Source organism: Dryobates pubescens, chromosome 37 (genome assembly GCF_014839835.1).
Source record: "Dryobates pubescens isolate bDryPub1 chromosome 37, bDryPub1.pri, whole genome shotgun sequence".
In the NCBI taxonomy this organism is placed as follows: Eukaryota; Metazoa; Chordata; class Aves; order Piciformes; family Picidae; genus Dryobates; species Dryobates pubescens.
In genome coordinates, this window is record NC_071648.1 from 79,223 (window position 1) to 105,786 (window position 26,564).

Below are 26,564 nucleotides of genomic sequence, written 5' to 3' on the forward strand. Positions count from 1 at the left end.
AGAATGACTCAGTGGTATCAGCTACAACAACTTGATTCCAAGTTTCTGGAACAAGTCCACCAGTTGTATGATGACAGCTTTCCTATGGAAATCAGGCAGTACCTGGCTCAGTGGCTGGAAAAACAGGACTGGTAAGCACAGAAATTTGCCTTCAGGTTGTGCTATAAGCAGTTTCCTCATATATGCAGTTACAGCTAGGGGAAGAATACTGGGGAAGCAAGCTGCTAGGTGAACCTTTACTGGTAGGGCACTTGAGTAGCTGCTTGGGTGCTGTAGCTTGTGTTCCTGCCCCTCTTCAGGGCTTTCTAGCGGGGCCTGACGCTTGGGGCAGCAGTTGTACTAGCTCGTACTTCTCTCGGCTGCTCTGCGGCATGAGTGGCTGTTTTAAGACCGGTGAGTTATTCTTTGGCAACTCAGTCTGTTGCTCTTTACAGATTTTGAACTTTCTGTGGGGTGTTTTCTGGTGCAGCTTGCACAAGCCTTGGTTTTAGCTTCTTGATGTGCATGGAATGAGTAAATCAAATTGCACAGAATGTGGCAAAACTAATACAGAGAAAAACATTTCTGTATCAAGGAAAGATGAAGTTGAGAGGATGAAACTTATGTTTGAGGGTAATCTTTACTGCTTGCATATACTGCCTCTGGAGTTGGGGAGAAAAACCAAGTGCTCCTTTATGCATGTCTCGAGTGCTGTATTGAAAATGTATTTAACAAACATGCCTTAAATTTTTCCAGGGAGCATGCAGCCAACAATGTGTCCTTTGCAACGGTGCTATTCCATGACCTGCTCTCACAGCTTGATGATCAGTTTAGTAGATTCTTCATAGAAAACAACTTTTTGCTGCAGCACAACATAAGGAAAAGCAAACGTAATCTTCAGGTATGCCTGGGCTTTATGCCCATAAACTTGCTTGTGTTGCTTCAGCAGTGCAATTGGGATGCCTCCAAGCAAACTTAAGTGGGTGAGAATCCTAAGCTAAAAGGCAGAATTCAAATGTTGTTCCATTTTTAACTGGTTACAGTCAGCTAGTTTTATTACGAGTACAGTTAGTTTCTGAGAACTCCAACAAAAAGAAAGTTGTTTGTAATGGGCCTTGCTAGCTCAAATGTAGTTTCACTTACTCCACCCCTTCCCCAGTCACTTTTCTCAGTATCCCAGTAAGCTGCTGATGCAGAAGAAATGCAAAGAAATAAATTCTTCCATGAAAGTGCAGAACTACAGTCAACAGCAAAGAACTTGCCCTTAGACAGCACTTCTGTCCATCGTAGTGACAAAGAAAAGGGCTAATGCAGTTCCTGGTGAATACCAGTGCAAAATACAGAATCCTAGAATTGTTAGGGTTGGAAGGGACCTCAAGGATCATCCAGTTCCAACCCCCTTGCCATGGGCAGGGACACCTCACACTAGATCAGGTTTCTCAGAACCCCATCCAGCCTGGCCTTAAAAACCTCCAGGGATGGGGCTTTTACCACCTCCCTGAGCAACCTGTTCCAGTGTCTCACCACCCTCATGGGGAAGAACTTTTTCCTAACATCCAATCTGAATCTACCCATTTCTAGTTTTGTTCCATTCCCCCTAGTCCCATCCATTCCTGACACCCTAATCCTTAGTGGGCTTAATTAGTTGTGTTAGTCCTCCCCTCCTTGTAGGGCTCTATGCCAGGGGACCTTCCATAAAGTCACCTTCTCCACAGTCTGTTTCACATACACCTAGCTTCTTCTCACCGTAAGTCAGTGACTAGAGGACTGTTTTCTGAGGAGAAAATGTGACCAGGCTGTACCTATCTGGTAACAACTACAGATCAGCAATGAAAGATGAGGTAGGTACAGCTCAGCAGCCCCATGGGTTGGTGCCATCCTGAGCAGAGCAGGACGGTACCCATCAGTCCAGAGCATGTTTCAACTTTGCATGCCTGTAAAACAGTGAAGTTAAGTTTATATCCAGCCATGACTGTGTGCTGGTGAAGGGCAGGCAGCACCTCTCCTTTACATCACTAAACAAAAGCTGTAGGTGTCAGACCAGAGCAATGGTCATTCAAAACCAGCAACTATATGTCAAAAATATTGGAGGCTCAAGAGAGGATGAGCTTCCTAGGACTGTAGGGTAGTATCTCACCTTTCCCAGTAATGCCTCTGACCTTTGTTTTGTGCCGAGTCCCATCTCTTCATCCACTAATGAACTAAAATAGACACTCATTTGTGGGGGCTGTCATGCTCTATGTAGTCTCAGAGCATGCTCTGACCAAACGCATGCCCCAGAGGCTCTCACGCAGTCACCCATTGATGTTTTTGCCAGACAGTTTGCTGAAGGACAGGAAATTAAGGGGATGAACTTTAACAGCTGTCTTTAATGCCAGGATAACTTCCAAGAAGATCCAATACACATGGCAATGATCATTTACAACTGCCTGAAAGAAGAGAGGAAAATCCTGAACAGTGCCCAACTGTCAAATCAGGTAACAGTCCTGGAATGTCTGCTGCAGTTGTCTGCCCTTTCCTGTTACTTGGGACAGAGGGAGCAGAAGAAGACTGAAAGAGGAAACAGGCTGTCTGTCCTGTCTGCCTACCAATAGGCTTCTTAAAGGCAGAAGAGGGACCATTGGTGTTTTCCAGATGGACAGTGTGGCTTGTTTGTGCTGTGTGAAGCATTTGGAAGGGAAATGGCCAGCAAATCAATTTTAATTTCTTGAGTGATGCAAGAGCTACATATTTTGTTCTGTTGGGCTTTTTTAAGTGCTTCTGTAGTAAAATCTGCTGAGCACATCAGGCTGTATTACAGTGAGTGCTTGCCTTATTTCTCCAGCAAGATTGTAGCTTTTTTTCTTCTGTCTTTTACTCCTGAATTGACTCTAAGCAGCTGAGTTTTGGTGCTTCTCTGGAGTCTTTCTGGGGGAAATGCTGCATCATTCTCCTTCCTAAGTTACCTCTTAAGCGTTTTTAATGTTGAGGTTTAAATGAAGCCCATTACTTCTAGCTGAACCATAGATAAAGCCATGTTCTTCTTCCTCATCTGTTCTCTGGCTTTTCAACTTTGATTTTTATCTTTTTTGTTTTCCTCCTTTGCAAGGAGAACTGTTTTGCAATTACAAAAATACTAATTCTGCAGTTGTAAAAGGCATGCAAACTGTGTAGCTAGATGTAATCCACCTAAGTATCAACAAAGTGAGGAGTGCCCAGCCATGTTAAGTTCTGATACCAAACCACTTTCCGTTAAAGCAAGTGGGAACAGCACTCGGGCAATAGGTTTTCATTAAGGAGCCTAAAGCAACTCTCTCCAAAACAACTCCATGAAAAATGTGACTGGCAGAGCCCATGGAGCTGCAGCACAGCTGTATGGTTTCTGTTCTGGCATGTGACAGAAAGCTTTTCCAGCATGCATCATATTTGGGTCATTGAAAAGGGAAGTAAGTCCTCCTGTATTTACTGCTGGCAATAGGTACAACACCTCTGCTTTCTGGGAGAAGTTCTCATTTCCCAAAGCTAAGAAGACAGAACAAGCACAATTACTAACTATGTTAAAAACCAAGAGTTACTCTGTTTGCCTGTGCACAGACCTGTCTTGTTCTTGTCCTTAGCTCATTTCTCCCAGAATTAAGACGAGTCCAGCCATTAACCCAACACTGCCAAGCCCACCAATAAACCATGTCCCTCAGCACCACATCTACATGTTTTTTAAACCCCTCCAAGGATGGGGACTCCAGCACTGCCCTGGGCAGCCTGTTCCAGGGCTTGACAGCTTCTGTGACGATTTTTTTCCTATCTCCAACCTAAGCATTCCCTGATGCAACTTGAGGCTGTTTCCTCTCATCCTATCATTGGTTACTTGGAAGAAGAGACCAACACCCACCTCACTACAGCCTCCCTTCAGGAGCCTCCCTTCAGCCTCCTTTCCTCCAGACTAAACAACTCCAGTTCCCTCATCCACTTCTCATAAGACTTATTCTCTAGACCCTTCACCAGCTTTGTTACCCTTCTTTGGACATGTGAGGGGCCCAAGAGTGTACCCAGTGTTCGAGGGGTGTCCTTTGGCCAGTGCTGCGTACAGCAGGACAATCACTTGCCTGGTCCTTCTTGTCACACTGTTGTTGACGCCTCTATGGATGACTCTGACGCATGATGCAGGTGTCATCCAGCCTTCAGGGGTGTTGTTTTCTTGACAAACACTTAAAAGGTACTTGAAGAGAAGCAAACAAAAGAATGGAATTGTGCAGAGAGAAAACAGTGCATGTTTATAGCTTTGTATTGCCATGAAGAAGAAAAGCAGCATCACTCCACAAAGGACATTTTTAGTCCTCCTTTGTATCTTGCCAATTCACCTGAAATCTGTATTAAAAATCTTAGGGTGATTCATCAGAACAAGCCAGGCTTCATCAGGCAGAAGCTACTAACTTCTATTAATGAAACATTTATATGTCATGGGTCACTCTGGTTTGATTTGGGTTGTTGTTCTGCTTCCCTCCCTCAGATGGAAGTGGGGAGCGCACAGAACACTGTGATTGGGATGCTGGACAAACAGAAGGAGCTGGATGCAAAAGTTAGGGCTGTGAAAAAAAGCGTTACAGTAAGTATAACTGAAGTGGTCTTTGGTGATTTACATGTCTTGAAAAGCTTTCAGTACAGAAGATGGCCCAACTTGACTTGATTTGCAGTCACTGACTGGTGACAAAATAATTACAGAATGTTAGGAGCTGGATAGGACCTTGAAAGATCATCCAGTCCAACCCCCATGCCAGAGCAGGATCATCTAGAGCAGATCACACAGGAACACATCCAGGTGGGTTTTGAAAGTCTCCAGAGAAGGAGACTCCACAGTCTCTCTAGACAGCCTGTTCCAGGGCTCTCTCACCCTTCACGTGGAACCTCCTCTGCTCCACCTTGCACCCATTGCCCCTTGCCCTATCTTTGGACATCACTGAGCAGAGCCTGGCTCTGCCCTCCTGTCACTCACCCTTCACATCTTTACAAACATGAATGAGGTCACCCCTCAGGCTCCCCTGTTCCAAGCTCAAGAGCCTCAGCTCCCTCAGCTTGTCCTCATGAGAGAGATGTTCCACTGCCTTTAGCATCTTTGTGGCTCTGCACTGGACCCTTGCAAGCAGTTTCCTGAGGTCCTTCTTGAACAGAGGGGCCCAGAACTGGGCACAATATTCCAGATGTGGCCTCACCAGTGTAGTAGCACCATAGGACAGATTGGGATTTAACTGGTTTAGCGAGATCAAGTTTCTTATGCTTAAATTAATAGATTCATAGAATGGTTTAGGTTGGAAGGGACTTTAAAGATCACCTAGTTCCAACCGTTCACTGGACCACGCTACACAAGGCCTCATCCTACTTGCCCTTCAATATCTTCATGGAGGGGATCCACAACCTCCCTGGGTAACCTGTTCCAGCATCTCCCCACCCTCACTGTAAAGAATTTCTTCATAATATTCTATATAAAATTCTAGGAACAAAAAAATTTACCCATCTGAAATACTTACAACTGAGGAAGAACTCTTCACGAACCGTATGCTGGCCAGATTGGTAGCTAGATTTTCAGTTCAATATACTCATCTTAAATACTGCCATGACAAAGCTTTTCTCCAAGCAGTAGCCAAGAATTTGAAAGTTTGTCTAAAATGCTGTGTGCTGCTATAAGACTTCCCACTATGTAGCCTTGCTTCTCCTAGGTTCTGTGAACCTCTGCAGCTGGACCATGAGGACTTTTCCATCTTTTATAGCTAAGAGATTTTATTTAGCCAAGAAGAGGGAGGGTAGGTGAGTAGAAGGTGATTAAGTTCAAGGGTATGTCTTGTTAGAGAGTTCCAGGAAAAGGCACTGCTGTAAAACTGAGCTCCATCTCTACGCCAGCTGGCAGTGTGCTCATGCAGGCCAGAAGGCAAATCGTGTCCTGGGCTGCATCAAGAGGAGTGTGTCCAGCAGGGTACGAGAGGGGGTTCTGTACCTTTACACTGCTCTTGTGAGACCCCAACTCCAATTCTGTGTCCAGTTCTGGTGTCCCCATCATAAGAAGGACATAGAGAGGACATGAACTGTTGAAGTGAGTCCAGAGGAGGGCTACAAAAGTAACTGAGGAGTTGGAGCACCTCAGCTGTGAGGACAGGCTGAGGGGGCTGGGGTTGTTCAGCCTGGAGAAGACTCCAGGGGGACCTTATAGCTGCCTTCTAGTACCTGAACAGATCCTAAAGGAGGGCTGGAGAGGGGCTTTTCTTAAGGGTGTCTAGAAATAGGACAAGGGGGAATGGTTTTAAGCTTTGAGAGAGTAGGTTTAGACTGGCTCTTAGGAGGAAGCTCTTCAGTGTGAAGGTGGTGAAACTGGAATAGGCTGCCCAGGGAGGTTGTGGGTGCCTCCTCCCTGGAGGTGTTCAAGACCAGGTTGGATGAGGCCTTGAGCAGCCAAGTCTGGATGAGAGGCATCCCTGCCCATGGTGGAGGGACTGGAGTAGATGATTTCTGAGGTCACTTCCAGCCTGAGCCATTCTATGATTTCTGCAATGGCTGCTGCCATTTCCTCATCAGTAGACTTGCATTATGTGGAGGTATTGAATAATTGTGGCCACTTATATTTGTGCTTTATAGGATGTGGAGCAAGACATCAAGACATTAGAGGATACGCAAGATGAATACGACTTCAAAAACAAGACTTTGCAGAACAGAGGTGAGTTACTGATCTAGGGTCCACCTGATTGTACAGAGCTCACAGTAAACTCTGCTGTCTTGTGTCAGCCAAACCTAAAAATGTGCAGCCAAACCTACTGCTAATGTCCCTCCTTCATTAAATTTGCTTTATGCTGAAACCTGAATTCCTGAATTCTCAGCATTCATCTTAAAATAACAACCCCCCTCTTTGTTAATGCAGTCATTCCTTTCTCTTTTACATCTAGACATAGCAAGCCCTATAGACTCTGTGACTGTTCAGTCATACATCTAAATCGTTAAGTTTAGGCTTCTTGTCCTCTTGTGCTCCACAAACATTTGCCTTCCCTGCTCCACAAATGCCTTACCTGCTCCACAAACGTTTGCCTTCCCTGCTCCATGTCTTGTAGGCCCATATGTGCTGAGGGAAGCACATGCAGCTGTCCTCCACATTGGTTTTGGGACATAGATCTGCCTTTTATGACTACTTTATTCTAGAAGGGGCCTCAGTTTTCAGTCTTGGACTTGAATATTTGCATATTAAAACTTGAAGTTCTGTTTAAAAACAAAAAACTAGCGACCAAAAGACCCCAAAACCAAACCAAAACCACCAAAAAAAACCCCAGGAAAACCAAACCAAACCAACCCCCCACAACCCACCCCCCCTGCACCCATCCACCTCAAGCATAAGTAAGAACGTGTCCAGCAGGCAGAAGGAGGTTCTCCTCCCCCTCTACTCAGCCCAGGTTAGACCACATCTAGAATATTGTGTACAGTTCTGGAGTGCCCAGTTCAAGAAGGACAGAGAACTACTGGAGGGAGTTCAATGGAGAGCTGGGAGGATGGTTAAGTGAGTGGAGCATCTCTCATTTGAGGAAGGACTGAGAGACTTGAGGCTGTTTAGTCTGGAGAAGCAAAGGCTGAAAGGGGATCTTATGAATGTCTATAAATACCTGAAGGGTGGCTGCCAGGAGGATGGAGTCAGTCTCTTTTCAGTGATAGGACAAGGGACAATGAATGTGAGCTCAATCACAGGATTCTAGCTCAACATAAGGAAAAACTGTTTTACTGTGGAGGTGCTGGAGCCCTGCAACCGGTGGCTCAGAGAGGTTGTGGAGTCTCATTCTCTGGAAATCTTCAAAACTTAGCTGAATGTGTGGAGGTCCCTTCCAGCCCTTAGCATTCTGTGATTCCAAAACAAGTTGTCAGTTGACTGTCCCTCAGAAGAGGGATGTGCACTGAGCCCTGATCTTCCTCTTTGTGCTTGAGGGCAGGTAGCGATTCCATGAAGCAGACAGAATTCCAACCTAAGGTCAGTAGGCAGCAGAGGTATTGGCTAGGCATCTGTTTAGGATCTGTCAGCCCGGGCTGCCCTCAGGAGCCTATAGACTACTGCCCTTGGACTGAGAGCTGACTTCTGTTGCCGGGTTAAGTAACACCAGCGATCTGTGTCAGAGGAATGCGTGAGGACGAATTGCCCAGCATGTACCTTTACATGATACAAGCATGATTTTAAAGCAGGGCCTTGCTCTGAAAAGTAAGCAAGCTCACATCTTAACAGCTCCAGTGGGACGGAGGTTTTCCTTGCGCTAGCACTAAGTGTGGGCTGTCCTTTCAGAAAGGGGAAAAGAAGGAGGGGAAAAAAAGATCTGGGAGACTAAATATTGCCTTCCTTAAGCTATAGAGGAATACTTTACTGGACATTAGCCAGGCAGGTCCCCTTTCCCCTCAGTGTTCCCCACCATGCTTTGGTGTGCCAGTTGATGACAAAATCACCAGGAGCCAGCAATGGTTGCTTGCAACCTAGAAGGCAGCCGTGTGCTGGGCTGAATCAAAACCAGTGCAAGCAGCAGGTCAGGAGAGGTGATTCTGCCACTGGGCTCTGGTGAGACCCCAGCTGCAGTACCTGTCCAGTTGTGGTGCCCCCCAGCAGAAGAGGGACATGGAGCTGCTGGAGCCAGAGAAAGGCCACGGAGATGATCAGAAGGCTGGAGAACCTCCCCTATGGGGACAGGTTGAGAACAGGAACAGGTTGTCTGGGGAGGCTGTAGATGCCCCCTCCCCGGAGGTATTGAAGGCCAGGTCGGATGAGGGCTTGCGCAATCTGGGCTAGTGGAAGGTGTCCCTGGCCATAGCAGGGGGGTTGGAACTAGGTGATCTTTAAGGTCCCTTCCAACCTAAACCATTCTATGAAGCTATGAATACTTCCCTGTCCTCCCACAACCATGAACTATTTCTCTCTCCTCAGTCTCACCTTCACAAAGTGAACTTACTTTACAGAGCACGAGTCCAATGGGATGTCACAGGATGACTATAAAAAAGAACAGATGCATCTCAGGAAGATGTTACTGTCACTTGACTTCAAGAGAAAGGTAGTGCTCTTGTTTTCTTTTAGAAGGCAACAAAACTTTATTCTGAACACAGAGTCATTTTTGTTGGGTGAGCCCTGATAGACACCTGGGACACCTATAGATGGGAGGCACTGGCTCTTCAAAAGGATTGGATGTGCCACTTGGAGCCATGGTTTAGTTGTCAGGAGGTGTTAGGTATTAGGTAATAGGTTGGACTTGATCTCTGAGGTCTTTTCCAACCTGGTTGATTCTGTGGTTCAGATTTGGGTGACACTGAAGATAAGTTGTTTCTCCACTGAATCTAGCTCCAGCTACAAAGAAACAGGTGCTTTAGAAAACATCCTCTGCTGTCAGAAACTTACTCTGAGGTCCTCACAGAGGCTGGCAAGACAGACAGCGTTAGCCAGGACAGGACTGAGTTTTCCTGAGTCAAGTATTTTTAATAAGCAGAGTAATTTAATGTTCCCTAGGAAGTGGTGAACAAGATAGGGCAGCTGCTGAACGCCACAGAGCACACACAGAGTGCTCTTATTAATGAGGAGCTGGTGGAGTGGAAACACAGACAACAGACTGCATGCATTGGTGGCCCACCCAATGCTTGTCTTGACCAGCTACAGAACTGGTAAGTCTCTAGTCAAGGGTTGTATTGGACAGGAACTTGCAGTGTTTGGAAGGAACACCCAATGCATTCTGTGAATGAGGAAAAAGTTCTCTGGTGTGAGGGTGCTGGAGCCCTGGAGCAGGCAGCCCAGAGAGGTTGTGGAGTCTTCCTTCTCTGGAGAGATTCCAAACCCACGTGGACATTGTGATCCTGGACAAGCTGCTCTGGGTGAGCCTTCTTCAGCAGGGAGATTGGACTGGATGAACTCCTGAGGTCACTTCTTTGTGACACATTTTCATTCTGTTGCACCATAAATGCATTTAATTGATTTGTATTCCTTCACCACACTGCCAGCGAGCAAGAGGTGTTCCTCGTGCACTGCCTGTCCCTTAGGGAGTCACCTGGCTGGTGTCTCAGTGCTGTGACAGCTCAAACCCATGCTAAAATTACTGAGATTGTGTAATTGTAGGTTCACCGTTGTTGCTGAAAGCCTACAGCAAGTTCGTCAGCAGCTCAAAAAGCTGGAGGAACTGGAACAGAAGTTTACCTATGAATCTGATCCCATCACAAAAAACAAACAAGTTCTGCAGGACAGAACCCACAGCCTTTTCAGGCAGCTCATCCAGAGGTAACAGACAAGAGTCTTCTTGTGTCTGAGTGAATAAATGGATGAAGAGCGTGTTCCCCCCTTGTGCTCCCTGGGTGTTCCTTGCATGCTAACTTTGTGTTTTCTGAGGCTTTCACAAGTTTGGCACACATACTGAGATAATGAGCATTACTGAGATTTACCCTACAGTTCCCACAGGTTCAGGCCCATGGAAAGAGTTCGGCATCAGGCATCGTTTGAATTAGCAGGAGCTGTGTGCTACAATATGCATTGATTACAGAATCCAACTCCTAGTCTTAGACCATTTCTTGCTTTAAGCTTGAGTCCTGTAAAGTCCAAGTAAATAGAGGCAAGAAACCATGTGTACCAAGCTTTTCCAAGATAAATGACCATTAAATTCCACAGCCCTTTGTCTGTGGACACATCCTCTGTCTCCAGCAAAGAAGCCCCATCTGTGTACCATCTTCCTGATGTGGCTGGAAGTTACCCCACAAAAGATCAGGGTCCCAGCAGACAAAAATTAATGCTGCAGAAGACTTGAATGTAGCAACTAAGAGGAGAGGGTTAGATAGAGTACATGATCCCCACTTCTGAGGGGCCAGAACCCCCATTTCCAGAGTCCCATTCAGCGCTTTGACCACAGATACACTCAACTGGAAGACCCAGGCATTGCTTTATAATGAAGTAAAGTCAGTGAGGGCAAGCTGTAGAAGCCCAGCTGATGAGTTCCCTGTGAGCTGCTGTTTAGTTACCTTGCCTGTCAGTATAGTGGAAAGAAAAGTCTCCATGCTGCCCAAGACTTGGTAACTGTAAAAGTTCTTCAGGATTTTTATCTAGCACAGTGCTGCACAAGCGGTGCCTGAGACAGCAACACTCCTCACTTGCATTGTGCTGGCTGCATCAGTGTTCAGATGCTCCATGCTTTCAGGGAAGGCTGGGGCAGCGCTCTGCCTCCTCAAGCCATCAGTGTCTTCAGGAAAAGCCAACCTTCATGAAATCACTTCATACTAGCAGTATTTATATCCCCCTTGGTGCAAGTGAAAGAAACCAAGGCACAGACCTGTGTGTGGGTTGAAATGGAATAAAGTGTACTTTCAGTATTGCTGGTCAATCACCATGCTTTTAAAGTTCTCTTTTTCTGTAATTCCTTGCTCCTTGAAGACAACCTTGATAAATCCAAGTGCCTTTAATCTGTTCTTTCCATAGCTCCTTTGTGGTGGAGAGGCAGCCTTGCATGCCAACGCATCCTCAGAGGCCTTTAGTCCTGAAGACAGGAGTACAGTTTACTGTAAAACTGAGGTATGCTTCCCCCTTAACCCCTTCTTGTTTGCTCACAAGCTCTTCAAGGTTTGGCAGCCTGCAGCTGAGAGGATTGCAGCTTAAGTGCTAAGGCCAGAAGGAGCAAAGTACCAGGTAGCAGGGGGATACTTTCAGCCAAAGTTTAACATAGGCTCAGCTTTTACCCTTTACTAAAAGTGTATTGAGTATATTATCCACACCCAAGCAGCAGAAGACACTGCAGGCCACTTTGTCATGCCAAAGAGCAACTCATTTACCCACCTAGTCTCCTCTCTAGATCTTGTATGGAGCAAGCTTGGAGCCTGTATGTGACTCTGTGCTGTGCAGCCTGAACATACCTATGCTAAGCAGTGTGCTAGAAGAGAAGCTGTCTTTTGCAAGTGCAGTCACTTAAAAAATCAAACTTCTTTTCCCAGGTTGCTGGTGAAGTTGCAGGAGTTGAACTACAACTTGAAAGTGAAAGTTTTCTTCGATAAGTACGTTGCCTTTTTCTCATCCCTATGTATGCTAATGGCAAGCAGTCCCAGTGCACAGGAATCCCAAAGGCAAACTCACCTGGAGTGCTGTGTCCAGCCCTGGAGCCCTCAACTCAGGAGGGACTTGGACCTGATGGAGGGCCACAAAGATGATTAGGGGGTTGGAGAACCTCTGCTAACAAGGGACAGGGTGAGGGAGCTTCAGTTCAGCCTGGAGAAGAGAAGGCTCCAGGAAGACTTCTCAGAAGCATTTTACCAGTTCTCAGTCAGCTGCTCAAACACATTGTCTGTGGCAGGATCCAAACAGGCACATTGTCTGTGGCAGGATCCAAACAGGCACATTGTCTGTGGCAGGATCCAAACAGGCACATTGTCTGTGGCAGGATCCAAACAGGCACATTGTCTGTGGCAGGATCTTTGAAAGATTTTAATTGTGTCTTTTGTTTTTCTTTTCTTCCCATTGACAGAGATGTAAGTGAGAAGAACTCAGTCAAAGGGTATGTGGCATCATTAATGTGATTAAGGTTGGGTTCTTTCAATGAATTCGAGACTCAATTCTTTTCTCTCTCTTTATAAAGGTTCAGGAAATTTAATATTTTGGGAACAAACACAAAAGTAATGAACATGGAAGAGTCTACTAATGGCAGCCTAGCAGCAGAATTCAGGCACTTGGTAGGAGATGTTTGTTTTCCTTTTATTGGCACATCCATTTAATTGTGTGGGTAGAGGGTGTGGTAGGAAGGAGACAACTTGCTTTTGTCTAAGAGGAACTGTGAACATCTTTTCCTATCTTGTTCTTCCCTTTTTGAAATCTTTGGCCTGTTTCAATTGCTTTTGTCACTGAAATAGGGCTAGAAACCACAAGGGTGGTGAGATACTGGAACAGGTTGCCCAGGGAGGTGGTGGAAGCCCCATCCCTGGAAGTTTTTAAGCCTAGGCTGGATGGGGCTCTGAGCAACCTGATCTAGAGTGAGGTGTCCCTGCCCATGGCAGGGGGGTTGGAACTGGATGATATTTGAGGTTCCTTCCAACCCTGACAATTCTATGAGTCTGTGAAAATGACTTATCTGCTGCCATGCAGCTTATGTTCCTCTTGCAAGAGGAAGGAAAAAGCAGCCTAGAAACGCTGGTTGGGGCCCATAAGTAGAGGAGTAGAGGAAGATCCAAGTTTTTAAGGTGTGGGCAGCTATAACAAATTCAGTGTCTTTAGTAGACTGTACAACATTTGATCTGTGGATTGGGAGATAAATCAGATTCCTGTTGTAATGATGAAACCAAAGCAAAAATGCAAGGCCTGAGCACGGAGGTCTTCCTTCTTCCCTTCATTGTCCAGGGCTGACACAGTCTGCAAATTATTGCCCATTTCTAATAATCCAGCATTTAATCTGATCCTTCCTGGTTTCACTCTGCTCCTGTTCTTGTAAGGCCTCTTAGAGAAGGCATCATAACAGTGCAGTATCTATTTTCACAGATGAATAGTTTGTAGAAGAGTAGTAGTTGCCTACAGTTTAATCCTTTGGCTTCCACAAAGACCCAACTAGAAGCAGGCACTAGTGCAGCTGGTTTACATGCAGTTGAGCATGCCAGATGTTTCCATCTACTCCCACTTGCTTTGGTGGCTGAAGCAGACAAGTGACAGGGTTGCTTTTGTTCATTTGCAGCAACTGAAAGAACAGAAGAATGCAGGAAGCAGAACAAATGAGGTAAGCAGCACTAACCTGGTTTGAATAGCCTTTGCACAGTACTAAGGCGGCATTAGGGCACTTCAGACATTCAGCCCCATGAAGAAACACCCAGGAAAACAGATGAATAGGAGAGATGAGTGTTTCCAGGAAATTATCTGTGTTGCAGGTGCATGTAAGTGAGAAGTGATGCCAGAAAGGTGTCTCCCTGGGCTCTCCCTTACCAGCATCCAGCTTTAATGACAGCCTTTAAAGGGCCAAGCACTAGATCCTGTACTTGGGTCACAACAACCCCAAGCAACACTACAGGCATGGGGCAGTGTGGCTGGAAATCTGTCTGGCAGAATGGGACCTGGGGGTTCCAATCAACAAGCAGCTGAATAGGAGCCAGCAGTGCGCCCAGGTGGCCAAGAAAGCCAATGGCATCCTGGCTGGGATTAGAAATGCTGTGTCCAGCAGGAGAAGGGAGGGGATTGTCCCCTCGTACTCAGCTCTGGTGAGGCCACACCTCGAGTGTTGTGTCCAGTTTTGGGCACCTCAGTACCGGAGAGATGTGGAGGTGCTGGAGCCAGTGCAGAGGAGGGCAAGGAAGCTGGGAAGGGCCAGGAGAATAAATCTGATGGAGAGCAACTGAAGGAGCTGGGGATGGTTAGTCTGCAAAAGAGGAGGCTGAGGGGAGACCTCATGGCTCTCTACAACTACCTGAAAGGATGTTGTGGAGAGGCTGCTGCTGGTCTCTTCTCACAGGTAATGAGTGATAGAACAAGAGGGAAGGGCCTCAAGCTGCAGCTGGGTAGGTTCAGACTGGACACTAGGAAAAAAATTTCACTGCAAGAGTGGTCAGGCACTGGAATGTGCTGCCCAGGGAGGTGGTTGAGCCACCAGCTCTGGATGTGTTTAAAGGTGGTTTGGATGTGGTGCTTGGGGATATGGTTTAGGTGGGATATGGGGATATGGTGAACCTTGCAGAGTAGGGATCTGAGTTGGACTTGGTGATCCTGAGGGTCTTTTCCAACCTCAATGTGTCTGTGATTTTTTTCCTAGCAGGGACAGATTTTTCTGTGGCTTCTAGATAGAAGCAAAAAAAGTAAACAAACAAATAAATGGTGCCTAGATTTTAACAACCAGCTTTAGGAAGTTAGCACTGTCACTTGATTTTCACCTGTAAACTGTTTCTGAGCTCTAGACCAAGTAGCATGGAGCAGAAAGGTGTTTTTTCCCCCAAGATAAATCCTCTTTTCTTCCCCCTAAGCAATTTTAAGACTCTGAAAGGTTTTCTTCTGTTTTACTTTTTCAAAGGGCCCTCTCATTGTAACTGAGGAACTCCACTCTCTGAGTTTTGAGACACAGCTGTGCCAGCCTGGCTTGGTAATAGACCTGGAGGTATGTCTTGGATGAAGCAGAGGAACTTCCAGTTCCTGTGTGTCACTCACCTTGGCACTCTAAACTTTATTTTTATGATAAGCTCTGGGATATCAAGCACTTCCAGCTATTTCAAGGTACATGAAGGACACTACACATCAACTCTTTATAGACACAGACAGGGAGAATGCTGTCAAATCTCTGGATAAGTAAGAGTATAGATGTGTTCTACCAATTGTCTGAGAACCAACCCCTCGCTTTAAGCCCTCTAGGGCTCAGTTTCCATTTATGTGAGAAGTGATGTGCTATCAGTGCTATCAGTGTTTGGAGCACAAGCCTTATGAGGAGAGGCTGAGGGAGCTGGGATTGTTTAGTCTGGAGAAGAGAGGGCTCAGGGGAGTCCTTATTGCTGTCTACAACTACCGGAAGTGAGGTTGTAGCCGGGTGCGGGTCGGTCTCTTCTCCCAGACAACCAGTGATAGAAAGAGAGGACAGTCTCAAGCTGTGCCAGGGGAGGTTTAGGCTGGATGGTAGGAAGAAATTCTTCCCAGAGTCATTGGCCATTGGGAGTCACCATCACTGGAAGTGTTTAAAAGCAGACTGGATGAGGCACATAGTGCCATGGTTAGATGGTTAGTTGGTTAGATGGTATTGGGTGATAGGTTGGACTTGATAATCTCAAAGGTCTTTTCCAGCCTGGTTAACTCTGTGATTCTGTGATCATGGCTTGGCACTTAATGAAAGTCAATATCAGACAAAATCACCTAAGTCACAGCACAAATACAGGATGGGTGAGGAGTGGCTCGAGAGGAGGAGGACTCGGGGGTGTCAGTTGATGGAAAAACTCAGCGTGAGCCGGTAATGGTCACTGGCAGCCCAGAAGGCAGCTGTGTGCTGGGCTGCATCAAAAGCTGTGAGAGCAGCAGAACAGGGAGGGGATTCTGCCCCTCTGCTCTCAGGAGACCACATCTGCAGTACTGCATCCAGTTCTGCCCCCACCATAAGAGGGACTTGGAGCTGCTGGAGCTGGAAAAGCTCTGCTATTGGGACAGGCTGAAAGAGTTGGGGCTGTTCAGCCTGGAGAAGAGAAGGCTTCAGGAAGACCTTAGAGCAGCATTCCAGTACCTGAAGGGGGCCTACAAAAAGCTGGGGAAGGGACTTTTTACAAGGAGTTGTAGTGATAGGATGAGAGGGAATGGATTGAAGCTTGAGGAGGGCAGCTTGAGACTGGAGATTAGGAAGAAATTCTATACAGTGAGGGTGGTGAGACACTGGAACAGGTTGCCCATGGAGGTCATGGATGCCTTCTCCCTGGAGGTGTTCAGGGCCAGGCTGGATAAGGCCTTGAGCACCCTGGTCTGGCAGAAGGTGTCCCTGTCCATGGCAGGGGGGTCGGAACTAGATGATCTTTGACATCCATTCCAACCCAAACCGGTCTGTGAATCTATGAAAGTCTTTCTAGTATTTCATCATACTGACTTTGTCTCCCTTGTATGCCAACTTAGAAAAACACAGAGCATTGCAGTGGAAAAGGCCTGTTGGTGGTCTAGAGGAGGACAGCAGCCAGGGGCACAGCAGTCTGATGTGTTTCTTTGTGTCCCTTTCAGACCACATCGCTTCCCATAGTTGTGATCTCAAACGTGAGCCAGCTGCCAAGCGGATGGGCTTCCATCCTGTGGTTCAACATGCTGTCTGCTGAGCCCAAGGTATTGCCACCACAAAACCGGCATCAGAAACGCTGTGGATGGTTTCCAAGCGTGGTACACAAGTGTCTGCTGCATTTTTGCCAGGCAGATGGCTCTCAATGGTTTTCAGATGTAGAAAAAGGAGCAGTGACCTCCCCATCCTAATGAGAGCAATGTTTGAAGCACACAGAAGGGCAGGACCTGTTGTATTCAGTACAGATTAGGAGGTGATCTGCTAGAGAGCAGCCTTGTGGAGAAGGACCTGGGGATCGTGGCGGATAACAAGTTCTGCACGGGACAGCAATGTGCCCTTGTGGCCAAAAGGCCCAATGGGTGATCCTGGGGTTCATTAAGAGGAATGTGTCCAGCAGATCCAGGGAGGTTCTCCTCCCCTTCTACTCTACCCTGGTGTGGCCACACTTGGTATATTGTGTCCAGTTTTGGGCTCCCCAGTTCAAGAGGGACAGGGAGGGAGTCCAGAGCTACAAGGATGATTAAGGGACTGGAGCACTGCCTGAAGAGGAGAGGCTGAGAGCCCTGGGGCTTTTTAGTCTGGAGAAGAGAAGACTGAGAGGGGATTTAATCAATGTTTATAAATATCTGAGGGCTGGGTGTCAAGAGGGAGGGGACAGGCTCTGCACAGCTGCACCTGTGATAGGACAAGGGGTGATGGATACAAACTACAGCATAGGAGGTTCCACCTCAACGTGAGGAGGAACTTTTTCACTGTGAGGGTGACAGAGCCCTGGAACAGGCTCCCCAGAGAGGTTGTGGAGACTTTCAAGACCCATCTGGATGTGTTCCTGTGTGATCTGTGCTAGATTCTATGGTCCTGCTCTGGCAGGGAGGTTGGACTTGATGATCTCCAGCGGTCCCTTCCAACCCCTAACGTCCTGTGAGCCTGTGATCCTGTGAAAAGCCAAATAAATATGCAAGAATTCAAATACAGTGAGTCAGCTATGGAGGCTACCCACTGGGAGAAGACAGATCTAAAGCAGTGTGTCAGAGATTTTTCCAAGCCTAGAGCGCCTGTCAGGAGAGCAGGTTGCTTTGGCAGAGTTGGCCAAGCTGCCATCCCTTCTTAAGCTGTGTTTTGTTTTGACAACATACTCCTGTGAATTCAGGTGGCACTCCAAAATTCATGGTGATTAACCAGTGATTGTACTTTTCCTTTCCAGAACCTGTCCTTCTTTCTGAATCCACCTTGTGCCAAGTGGTCTGTCCTCTCTGAAGTTCTGAGCTGGCAGTTTTCTTCTGTAACAAAGAGAGGACTTAATGCAGATCAGCTGAGCATGCTGGGAGAGAAGCTACTTGGTATGGTCTGCTGCCATCACAGATGGCTTCTTCTTGTTGAAGCTAATTCTACATCTTTGCTGCAATCTGTTTCAAGTTTGCATCTCCTCTCCCCTTTTGCCCTTGTATGGTATCACTTTATTACAGGGAGCTCTTTTCCAGCATTCAGGGAAGTAGAGTTTGTAAATGAAGGTCATGGACTGCAGTCCTGACTCAGGAGTTCTAGGACTACTTCTGCCTTTTTCTCTTAAAGACTACTTCTCTTAAAGAGTTGCTCAGGTAATGCACATGTAGGCGATTTTTGAGGTGGCTGTTGCCTGGCATTTGTTTGGTTTTGGTTTTAAATCCATCTTCATTCATTTTTCTTTCCTGCATGTCCCCAACTGGTACCTGCATAAACAGCATTTGCATGTTAATATTGCAACTAGGACACTGGTGAAGGAGATAAAATTGAACATCTCTCAAGTGAGAGCAATGTACCCTTGGGGCCAAGAAGGACAATGGAATCCTGGGACTATATTAGATGGGTATGGTTAGTAGGTTGAGAGAGGTTCTCTTCCCCTGCTACTCTGGCCTGGTGAGGCCAAATCTGGAGTATTGTGTCCAGTTCTGGGCCCCTCTGTTCAAGAAGGACCTCAGGGAACTTCTTGGAAGAGTCCAGTGCAGAGCCACAAAGATGCTGAAGGCAGTGGAACAGCTCCATTGTGAGGAAAGGCTGAGGGAGCTGAGGCTCTTGAGCTTGGAACAGAGGAGCCTGAGGGGTGACATCATTCATGTTTATAAAGATGTGAAGGGTGAGTGTCAGGGGGAGGGACCCAAGCTCTGCTCAGCGATGTCCAGTGATAGGACAAGGGGCAGTGGGTGCAAGGTGGAGCAGAGGAGCTTCCATGTGAACATAAGGATAAACTTTTTCACTGTGAGGGTGACAGAGCCCTGGAACAGGCTGCCCAGAGAGGTTGTGGAGTCTCCTTCTGGTGACTTTCAAAACCTATCTGGATGTATTCTTGTGTGATCTGCTCTAGGTGTTGGACTGGATGATCGTTCAAGGTCCTTTCCAGCCCTTAACGTTCTGTGATTCTGTGAGAGTCCTTACTAGAAGCCTCATCAGGCCTGAGTTCTGTTTCCAAACTGTGTCACTTTGTCTGACAGGCAGGGTGCTTGGCACAGCTAGCATAGTAGACTCTAAAAATACCCTTTATTGAGTTTATTGCACCAAGCTTCAGGGAGCATTCAAAGAGGTTTGATGTTAGTGAGGCTAGGTGGCAAGCACAGCATTCCAGTCTCTAATTCCCTTCCTCCCCTTGCCCCAAGACAAGAATGTTTGCTGATTTAATGGATTACATATCAGAATTCTTCAAGGAGAGCAAATTCTTGAGTTTAATTAACCATCCTGAAGACAGAGTGGCCACTGCCCTGTTTTCTGTAGCCAGTTTGCATTTCGAAGGTCACAGCTCTGCTAACTGGAGGAATGCTTTTTACATCTTAACTCTAAAGTATTTCACTGCTGAAAAAAACCCAAAATAATAAAAAATCCAGGTGGTTGAATATTGTAGGATTCCTTAGTGCCAGGGGACACAGCAAGGGGCCAGGACACAACTCACCTGCAGTTTCTGTGATGTGAAAGTTGACAGAATCTTGATCTCTAATATTAGCAGCATCAGAAGCAAGCTCCCTAAACCCTTTAGAGAGATGAGAGAGAAAAGCAGCTTCTCTCTGATGCTGCTGAAATGCACAGCATGATCTGCAATGGAAAAGATTTGGCTCTGAGCGCACTTGGGGTCTGCAAAGCTTCTAGCTGCTGTAGTCACAGGATAGGACTTTGGGGTTGGCTATGGTTATGAAATGCTGTTGACATAAAAAGAAGTTGGGGGGGAAATGATTGCAACAGGAATGAGATGAGTCTGTGGTTGAGACAGTTGGGAATTTCTGAGGCAAAAGCCTGCAAGCCACCAGAATCAAGACAGTGACATGCTTAATGTCAGAAAGATATTGCAGAGGTCCTACAAAAGAGCTGTGTTTTGCTGGAGGTGTGCAAGGGAAGTGTCAGAACAAATTGGTTGCCATTACACAATATCTGTTTAAATACATTTGGTCATTCTGATGCAGTGAACTTCTCCAGAGAGACATTTTGCAAGCTCTTCCTGTACTAGCCATGAAAATAACAGCAAGCAGCCTTCCAGTTCTTGTGTAGGCCAAGAGCTGGAAATGAACACTCAGAGCTCAGTGCTTGTCAGCTTAGAGCAACACAACTGAAGTCAGTTTGTTCTGTTCAGGGCCAACAAGTGGAGGAGCTCATGATGGCCTCATTCCTTGGACAAGATTCTGCAAGGTATGAACACGGTTTAGAAAGGGAGATGGAAGAGGGAGCTCTGTCTTGGGCTCTTGAGGGGGCATTTTTGTGTTTGGTTGGAGGTTGCTTTTTCAGTAGCATACCCTAATTATTCTCCAGCTTACGTGATTGTGGGAGGTTTTGGTGGTGAGGTTAAAGTAGCAGGAGGAGGAGGAGGAAGAGTTTATATAAGCAAGGAACAGAGAAGTTTGAGATTTCTTTTGAGCCATGTAACTGGTGTAGAAAAAGGCACCTTTCAAACACAGCCTCTTCATTGTTACTGATGCAGTTGCTGTTAATAGTTCTCCATTTGCGTCACAAACACCCCAGCCAGATTCTCCTCTCTTACAGTGAAGGGCACTTCCCAGGCCAGGGGCAACCAGATTAAGGTGAAGATAAGCACAGGGCAGCCAAGAGGGTCAGCATGATGGCAGAAAGCAACATGATGAGGTTTTGTGACAGGATTGGAGAACCTTTCCCATTTCCTCTGGCTTTAGACCCTCAACTGGTAGAGGTAGGCAGGAGATGGCAGCAAGCAGGAGCAGACTGCAGGGGAAGGACAAAGCTACCAGGACTCCAGTTCATTAATATGGGTGTCTCAGGAGGAATTGAAATCCAAGTCTGAACATGAAGCATCTGTAAGGTGTTCTACCAGCCAGCCTGGGTGAAAGCCCCTGGAATTGTTTGGATGTCCAAGAACTCCAGTAAGGACAGTGCCCAGGCAGCAACCAAGGCCCCATGTTTGGGGGTGCTGTAGGCTCAGGCAGGCATTTTTCTCAGGCTGCCTCTTGCCCTAATGATTCAGTGCATCCTTCATTCCCAGTAATTTCTGTCCTTCTGAGCAGAGGAACAGAAACAAACCAATCAACAAACCATAAAGAACATGTGGAGGGTGGGAAAGAGAGCAGAAAAATGCAAGGAGAAATACATGCTGGCAGGATTGAGAGCCTGCTTCCTCTCTGCTTAACAAAACTCACATTTCACTACCCCTGTTCTTCCCCCTCCCAATCCTGCTTTTCTCATTTTCAGGAAAATATAAATGATAAAAATTTCCCTTTTTGGCTGTGGGTTGAGGGAATCCTGGAGCTTATTAAGAAACACCTCCTGTGTCTCTGGAATGATGGGTAAGTCCTGAGTGAAGTTAACCAAGCCGTGATTATTGCCGCACACCTCTCATTCAGGCTAGCAGTCGGTGGTGAGGGCCAGTGAAGCAGTACTTACAACCAGAGACATCCAAGCAAAGCTGAGAAAGCTTCTATTGAGGCATTGGCCTAGAGCAGCTGGCCAGGAGTCCCATTCACGCCACAGAGCAGGGCTTGGAATGCCAGATTACTTCTTTTTCTTTTGGCCTCTGCTGCCGTTGGAAGTAGGTTCTTTCCACACCCCAGAACAGAGTCTGCTGTGTTTGTCAGGGAAAGCTGAAGCACAAGTCCTAAGGTGATCATCCATCATCCAAAGCAAAGCCAGACTTTGTGGTGAGCTTCCTTTAGGTGGCAGCAGCACAATATTGTTTAGGTTTTGTGCAACGTGCCCCCTTCCCCAACTGAATGCACAGGACAGCAGCAGTTGTACTCAGAACTTCATTAGTCACAGATTGCATTGGGTTGGAAGGGACCCTCAAAGGTCATCTTGTCCAACCCCCCCCTGCAGTCTGCAGGGACACTTCAAGGTGCCCAGGGTCACATTCAAGTCTGATCTTGTTATTGACAGGGTATTTTAGAATCATAGAATTGTCAGGGTTTGAAGGGACCTCAGGGATCATCTAGTTCCAACCCCCCCTGCTGTGGGCAGGGACACCTCACCCTAGGTCAGGTTGCCCAGAGCCACATCCAGCCTGGCCTTAAAACTTACAGGGATGGGGCTTCCACCACCTCCCTGGGCAACCTGTTCCAGTGTCTCACCACCCTCATGGGTGAAGAACTTCTTCCTAATGTCTAACCTAAATCTCTCCTCCTCTAGCTTTGATCCATTCCCCCAAGTCCTATCACTACCCAACACCCTAAAAGGTCCCTCCCCAGCTTTCTTGTAGCCCCCTTCAGGTACTGGAAGGCCACAATAAGGTCTCCTTGGAGCCTTCTCTTCTCCAAACTGAACAGCCCCAACTCTCTCTGCCTGTCCTCACAGGACAGGTGCTCCAGCCCTCTGACCATCCTCATGGCCCTAGTTTGAAGATTAAGCAGCAGTGCAAAGAAATTCTGCCTCCTGTCTACCCAATGACATTACTGAGCATAGTGAACTGGGGGGAAGTTGAAGGCCCACAAGCTTAACAGCTCATCTAGAAAACACAAGCCTCCCTGGAGGTGTTGAAGGCCAGGCTGGATGAGGCCTTGAGCCACCTGGTCTGGTGGAAGGTGTTTCTGCCTATGGCAGGGGGTTGGAACCAGATGATCTTTAAGGTCTCTTCCAACCTAAACCATTCTATGAATCTTTGAAAACCAACACCACCCCCACCCCCCCCACCCCCCCCTGCCCAGAGGTATGGATGCAATCTGGTAGCTACCAAACTTTGTTTCATCAGCCAAGGATTTTCAACTGTTCCTTAAGACATTCCTGAAGTTAAAACTGCCATCTGTGATCTGACCATCTGACACACATACCTTGTGCTTGGCAAAGCAGAATGCCTTTTACTCCAAGCTCAGAAAAATGTTTGCAAAGCCACCAGGCCAAAGGAAGACTGCTGAGGGAAGCTGTGCTGATTCATGGCTTCCACAGGGCAGCTCCAGCCTGGCAGGCCTGCTGCTAGCTTTCCAGCTACTCACAGCACAGAGCCTTCTGTGAAGCTTTTAAAGTACTTAAGCAACAAAAGCTGGTCAGTTTTCCTAGCTAGCCCAGACCAGATTAGATTTTTGTGTTGCTGAGTAAAGTCAGCTTTTTGTCTTCCCCACTGCAGCTGCATCATGGGTTTCATCAGCAAGGAGAGAGAACGTGCTCTGCTGAAGGACCAGCGGCCGGGAACCTTCCTGCTGAGGTTCAGTGAGAGCAGCAGGGAGGGAGCCATCACCTTCACCTGGGTAGAAGGATCTCAAAATGGTAAGTAACAGAGAATATCTTTGGCACAAGAATAAGACGCTTTTATGGCCATCTCCTTCACACTGAGAGACAATACAAGACCCTACCCTAGCAGTCCTCATCCTTTACAGGCCCCAGCAGTAGCAGTATTTGCAGGGATCCTACAGGAAGGAGGGAGTTTTCTTAAGGGTGTCTAGAGATGGGACAAGGGGGAATGGTTTGAAGCTGAGGGAGTGTAGATTCAGACTGGATTTCTAGGAAGAAGTTTTCCAGTACAAGGGTGGTGAGACAGTGGAATAGGTTGATCAGAAAGACTGTGGATGCCCCCTCCCTGGAGCTGTTCAAGGCCAGGCTGGATGAGGCTTCAGCCACCTGGGCCAGTTGAGGTGTCCCTGCCTGTGGTAGGGGGATTGGAATAGATGATCTCTGAGGTCCCTTCCAGCCTGAGCTCTACAACAGTAATTGTCACTGCTCCTCTCTTCTGCAGAGCCCCAGTTCCACTCCGTAGAGCCATACACCAAGAAGGAGCTCTGTGCTGTCACCTTCCCTGACATCATCCGCAACTACAAAGTGATGGCAGCTGAAAACATTCCTGAAAACCCCCTGAGGTTCCTGTACCCAGACATACCCAAGGACAATGCCTTTGGCAAGTACTACTCCAGGCCAAAGGAGGGTGAGTGCTGCACACAGCTCCTGCAGTCTGTGCTGTTTATCCTTCAGGTACTTGGGTGCCACATCAGGTCTATGACACAGAAAGGAAGGGCAGGAGTTGGGACTGAATGTCTTGGCAGGCCTGTGCCATGCTTGAGCGCTGCTGTGCCATGCTTGAGTGCATGGGCATCTCGGCTGTAGCAGAGTAAGAACAGGTCTGATTTTTAGAGGCACAGCGTGAGATGCAGCCAGATCAATCAACAGTTGTCACTGGGCCTGTCCTTCAACTGTCACCACTGCTCATGTCTGACTTGCACAGCTCTGATCCTGGCTGTGTGGGCCTGGCAGGATGTGCTACACCAAACTTAAGGGAAGATTTTGTGCCCCATTTTCTACAGGGCAAAAGCAGCAAATAAAGTCTTGGTTTAAAAAATGGCATAAATGAGCCATCGTGCTGTCGTACGTACGAGAGAGAGACTTGCAGAGCGTGTAGCTCACAGGCTTCATTTTCAGTCCAAGATGGCAATGTGAAACAAACTTGCTAGAAACGCCAAGATTTTCCCTTCTTTTATGTTTTTTTTCCTTCTCTCCTCCTTGAAGCACCAGAACCAATGGATTTGGATGGTCCCAAGGGAAACGGCTACATCAAGACGGAGTTAATCTCTGTGTCTGAAGTGTAAGTGGCCCCAGAAATGTTGGATTTCTAGGAACTGGGTATACCCTTTTGGCTGTAGTTCTTGTGTCTTCATGCTGTTTAAGGTGTAGGTGCACTGTCACATCTTTTTCTCTGATCACACCACATCCATGCCATGCTCTGTGTGAAACACCCTTCTTCAGTTGCAAAGGCCACTGAACATGGGGGTAGCTGTAGTGGCAAGTCCCTTCTTGAAAAGCAAGTTCTTCAAGGCTTGGGGGACTTTGTCTGATTAGAATATAGCTCACTGACCAGTCCCAGTTTTCTGCTGGCTTTGCAGTGTGTTGTTCCCAGGCTGGGTCTTCATCACAAGGGACCTCCTTGAGCAGAGAGACTGAGGGAGCTGGGGCTCTTTAGAAAGATGTGAAGGGTGAGTGCCAAGAGGATGGACTCAGGCTCTGCTCAGTGATGCCCAATGACAGGACAAGGGGCAATGGGTGGAAGCTGAGGCATAGGAAGCTCTGTGGAATCATGAGGACAAATTTTTTTCACTGAGTGACAGAACACTGGAACAGGCTGCCCAGGGGGGTTGTGGAGTCTCCCTCTCTGGAGATGTTCAAGACCTGCCTAGATGCATTCCTGTGTGATCTGCTCTAGGTGATCCTGTTCTGGCAAGGGGGTTGGACTGGATGATCTTTCAAGGTCCCTTCCAGCCCCTAACATTCTGTGATTCCTTAGTGGCCCTTCCGGACTCAGAGCCACATGTGGTAGCCCAGCTGGACCTCACTTCTTTAGTGATAGTTTGTCCCTGCTCTTTTTCTTCTATTAGTCACCCTTCCAGGCTCCAGTCTCCTGAAAACCTGCTCCCCATGTCTCCTGAGGAGTTTGATGAGGTGTCTCGGATGGTGGGCCCAGCAGAGATCGATACTGTGGTATGGATCGTAAAGCAGCCTTTTGTGGCAGGGTTGAGCCACAAGGTGCCTTTTGCCTTTTTTCTTTGCCCTCATAGATCCCTTAACACAGGCCAATACTTCAGAATGTGGCTCTTTAAATGTGGAGGGAAAGCAGGAAAGCCAGAGCTAGACTACAATTGCTCTCAATTGTTCTTTCCACTTCTTGTGCTGTAGAGGGGGAGAACAGGAGAGAAAAGCTTTCTGTGTGGATCTTGTAGGGAGTGCTAAGACAGGAAGGAAGGAAGGTTCTCCTCTGCCATAGTGAAGCCACAGCTGGAGCCTTGTGTCCAGTGCTGGCTCCCCAGTTTGAGACAAGGAACTACTGGAGAGAGTCCAGTGGAGGCTACAAAGATGCTATGGGGCCTGGAGCATCTGTTTAGCCTGGAGAAGAGCAGTCTGAGAGGGGAATCTTCTCAGTGCTGAGCAATATATACAAGGGTGGGGGTCAAGAGGATGAGGCTGGGCTCTTTTCAGTGGCTCTTACAGAGAGGCCAAGAGGCACAAACTGGAAGGCAGGGAGTTTTTCCTTAGCTTAATTAACATTTTACTTTTCCTCTTGCAGATGTGTTCAGCCTATTCAACTTAAAGGTTGAGCTTTTCTCTGCAGCATTAGCACAGCTGACCAGCTTATGCATCCTGCTCTGCAGTCAAGGACTCAGTGACACCTTTCAATTCTTTGGTTTCTCAACCTGAAGGTCCAGCAGCAGTTTTTTATCTAATGGGCATATAAGCAGCAGGCTGAGCAGCCTCCTGAGCAGGCACTGGGGTTGGTGGTTTTTTCAGTTGGCTGCCTGAGTGGAGGGGGAGAGGAGGATGGGAATGAGAGGTCATCAGCAAGAGCAGTGGGAAAAATCATGAAGGGAATTGGTGAAATGTTGGCTGTGCATAGAAAGCTTCAAAGGGGACCTAGTTCTTTTTCAAAGCTTCTGTTCTGAAGGCTTGCACCTCCTGCATAACGATTGCTGAAGAACTTTCACAGCTTTGAACTTTCATCTG

At 47.2% G+C, this 26,564-nt stretch overlaps 1 protein-coding gene across 1 annotated transcript; it reads left to right on the forward strand.

The window, feature by feature from the left end:
- Positions 1–26,357, forward strand: STAT1 (signal transducer and activator of transcription 1). Its single transcript, XM_054177015.1, has 23 exons — positions 1–131; positions 736–880; positions 2,358–2,456; positions 4,466–4,561; positions 6,580–6,658; positions 8,917–9,008; positions 9,458–9,609; positions 10,058–10,216; positions 11,402–11,494; positions 11,911–11,970; positions 12,438–12,467; positions 12,549–12,642; positions 13,632–13,673; positions 14,952–15,035; positions 16,622–16,720; positions 17,878–18,013; positions 20,266–20,321; positions 21,351–21,445; positions 23,212–23,351; positions 23,818–24,003; positions 24,582–24,657; positions 25,445–25,547; positions 26,131–26,357. Exons 1-23 carry the CDS (start codon positions 4–6, stop codon positions 26,152–26,154), a joined length of 2,268 nt encoding a protein of 755 aa, XP_054032990.1. The 5' UTR covers positions 1–3; the 3' UTR covers positions 26,155–26,357.
- The last annotated feature ends 207 nt before the right edge of the window (positions 26,358–26,564 follow it).

Coding starts and splice junctions, on each gene's coding strand:
- STAT1 (XM_054177015.1), top strand. CDS start 4: ATGACTCAGTGGTATCAGCTACAACAACTTGATTCCAAGTTTCTGGAA. Junction 2,457..4,465: donor GTGCCCAACTGTCAAATCAG/GTAACAGTCCTG, acceptor TCCCTCCCTCAG/ATGGAAGTGGGGAGCGCACA. Junction 12,643..13,631: donor CAGCAGAATTCAGGCACTTG/GTAGGAGATGTT, acceptor GTTCATTTGCAG/CAACTGAAAGAACAGAAGAA.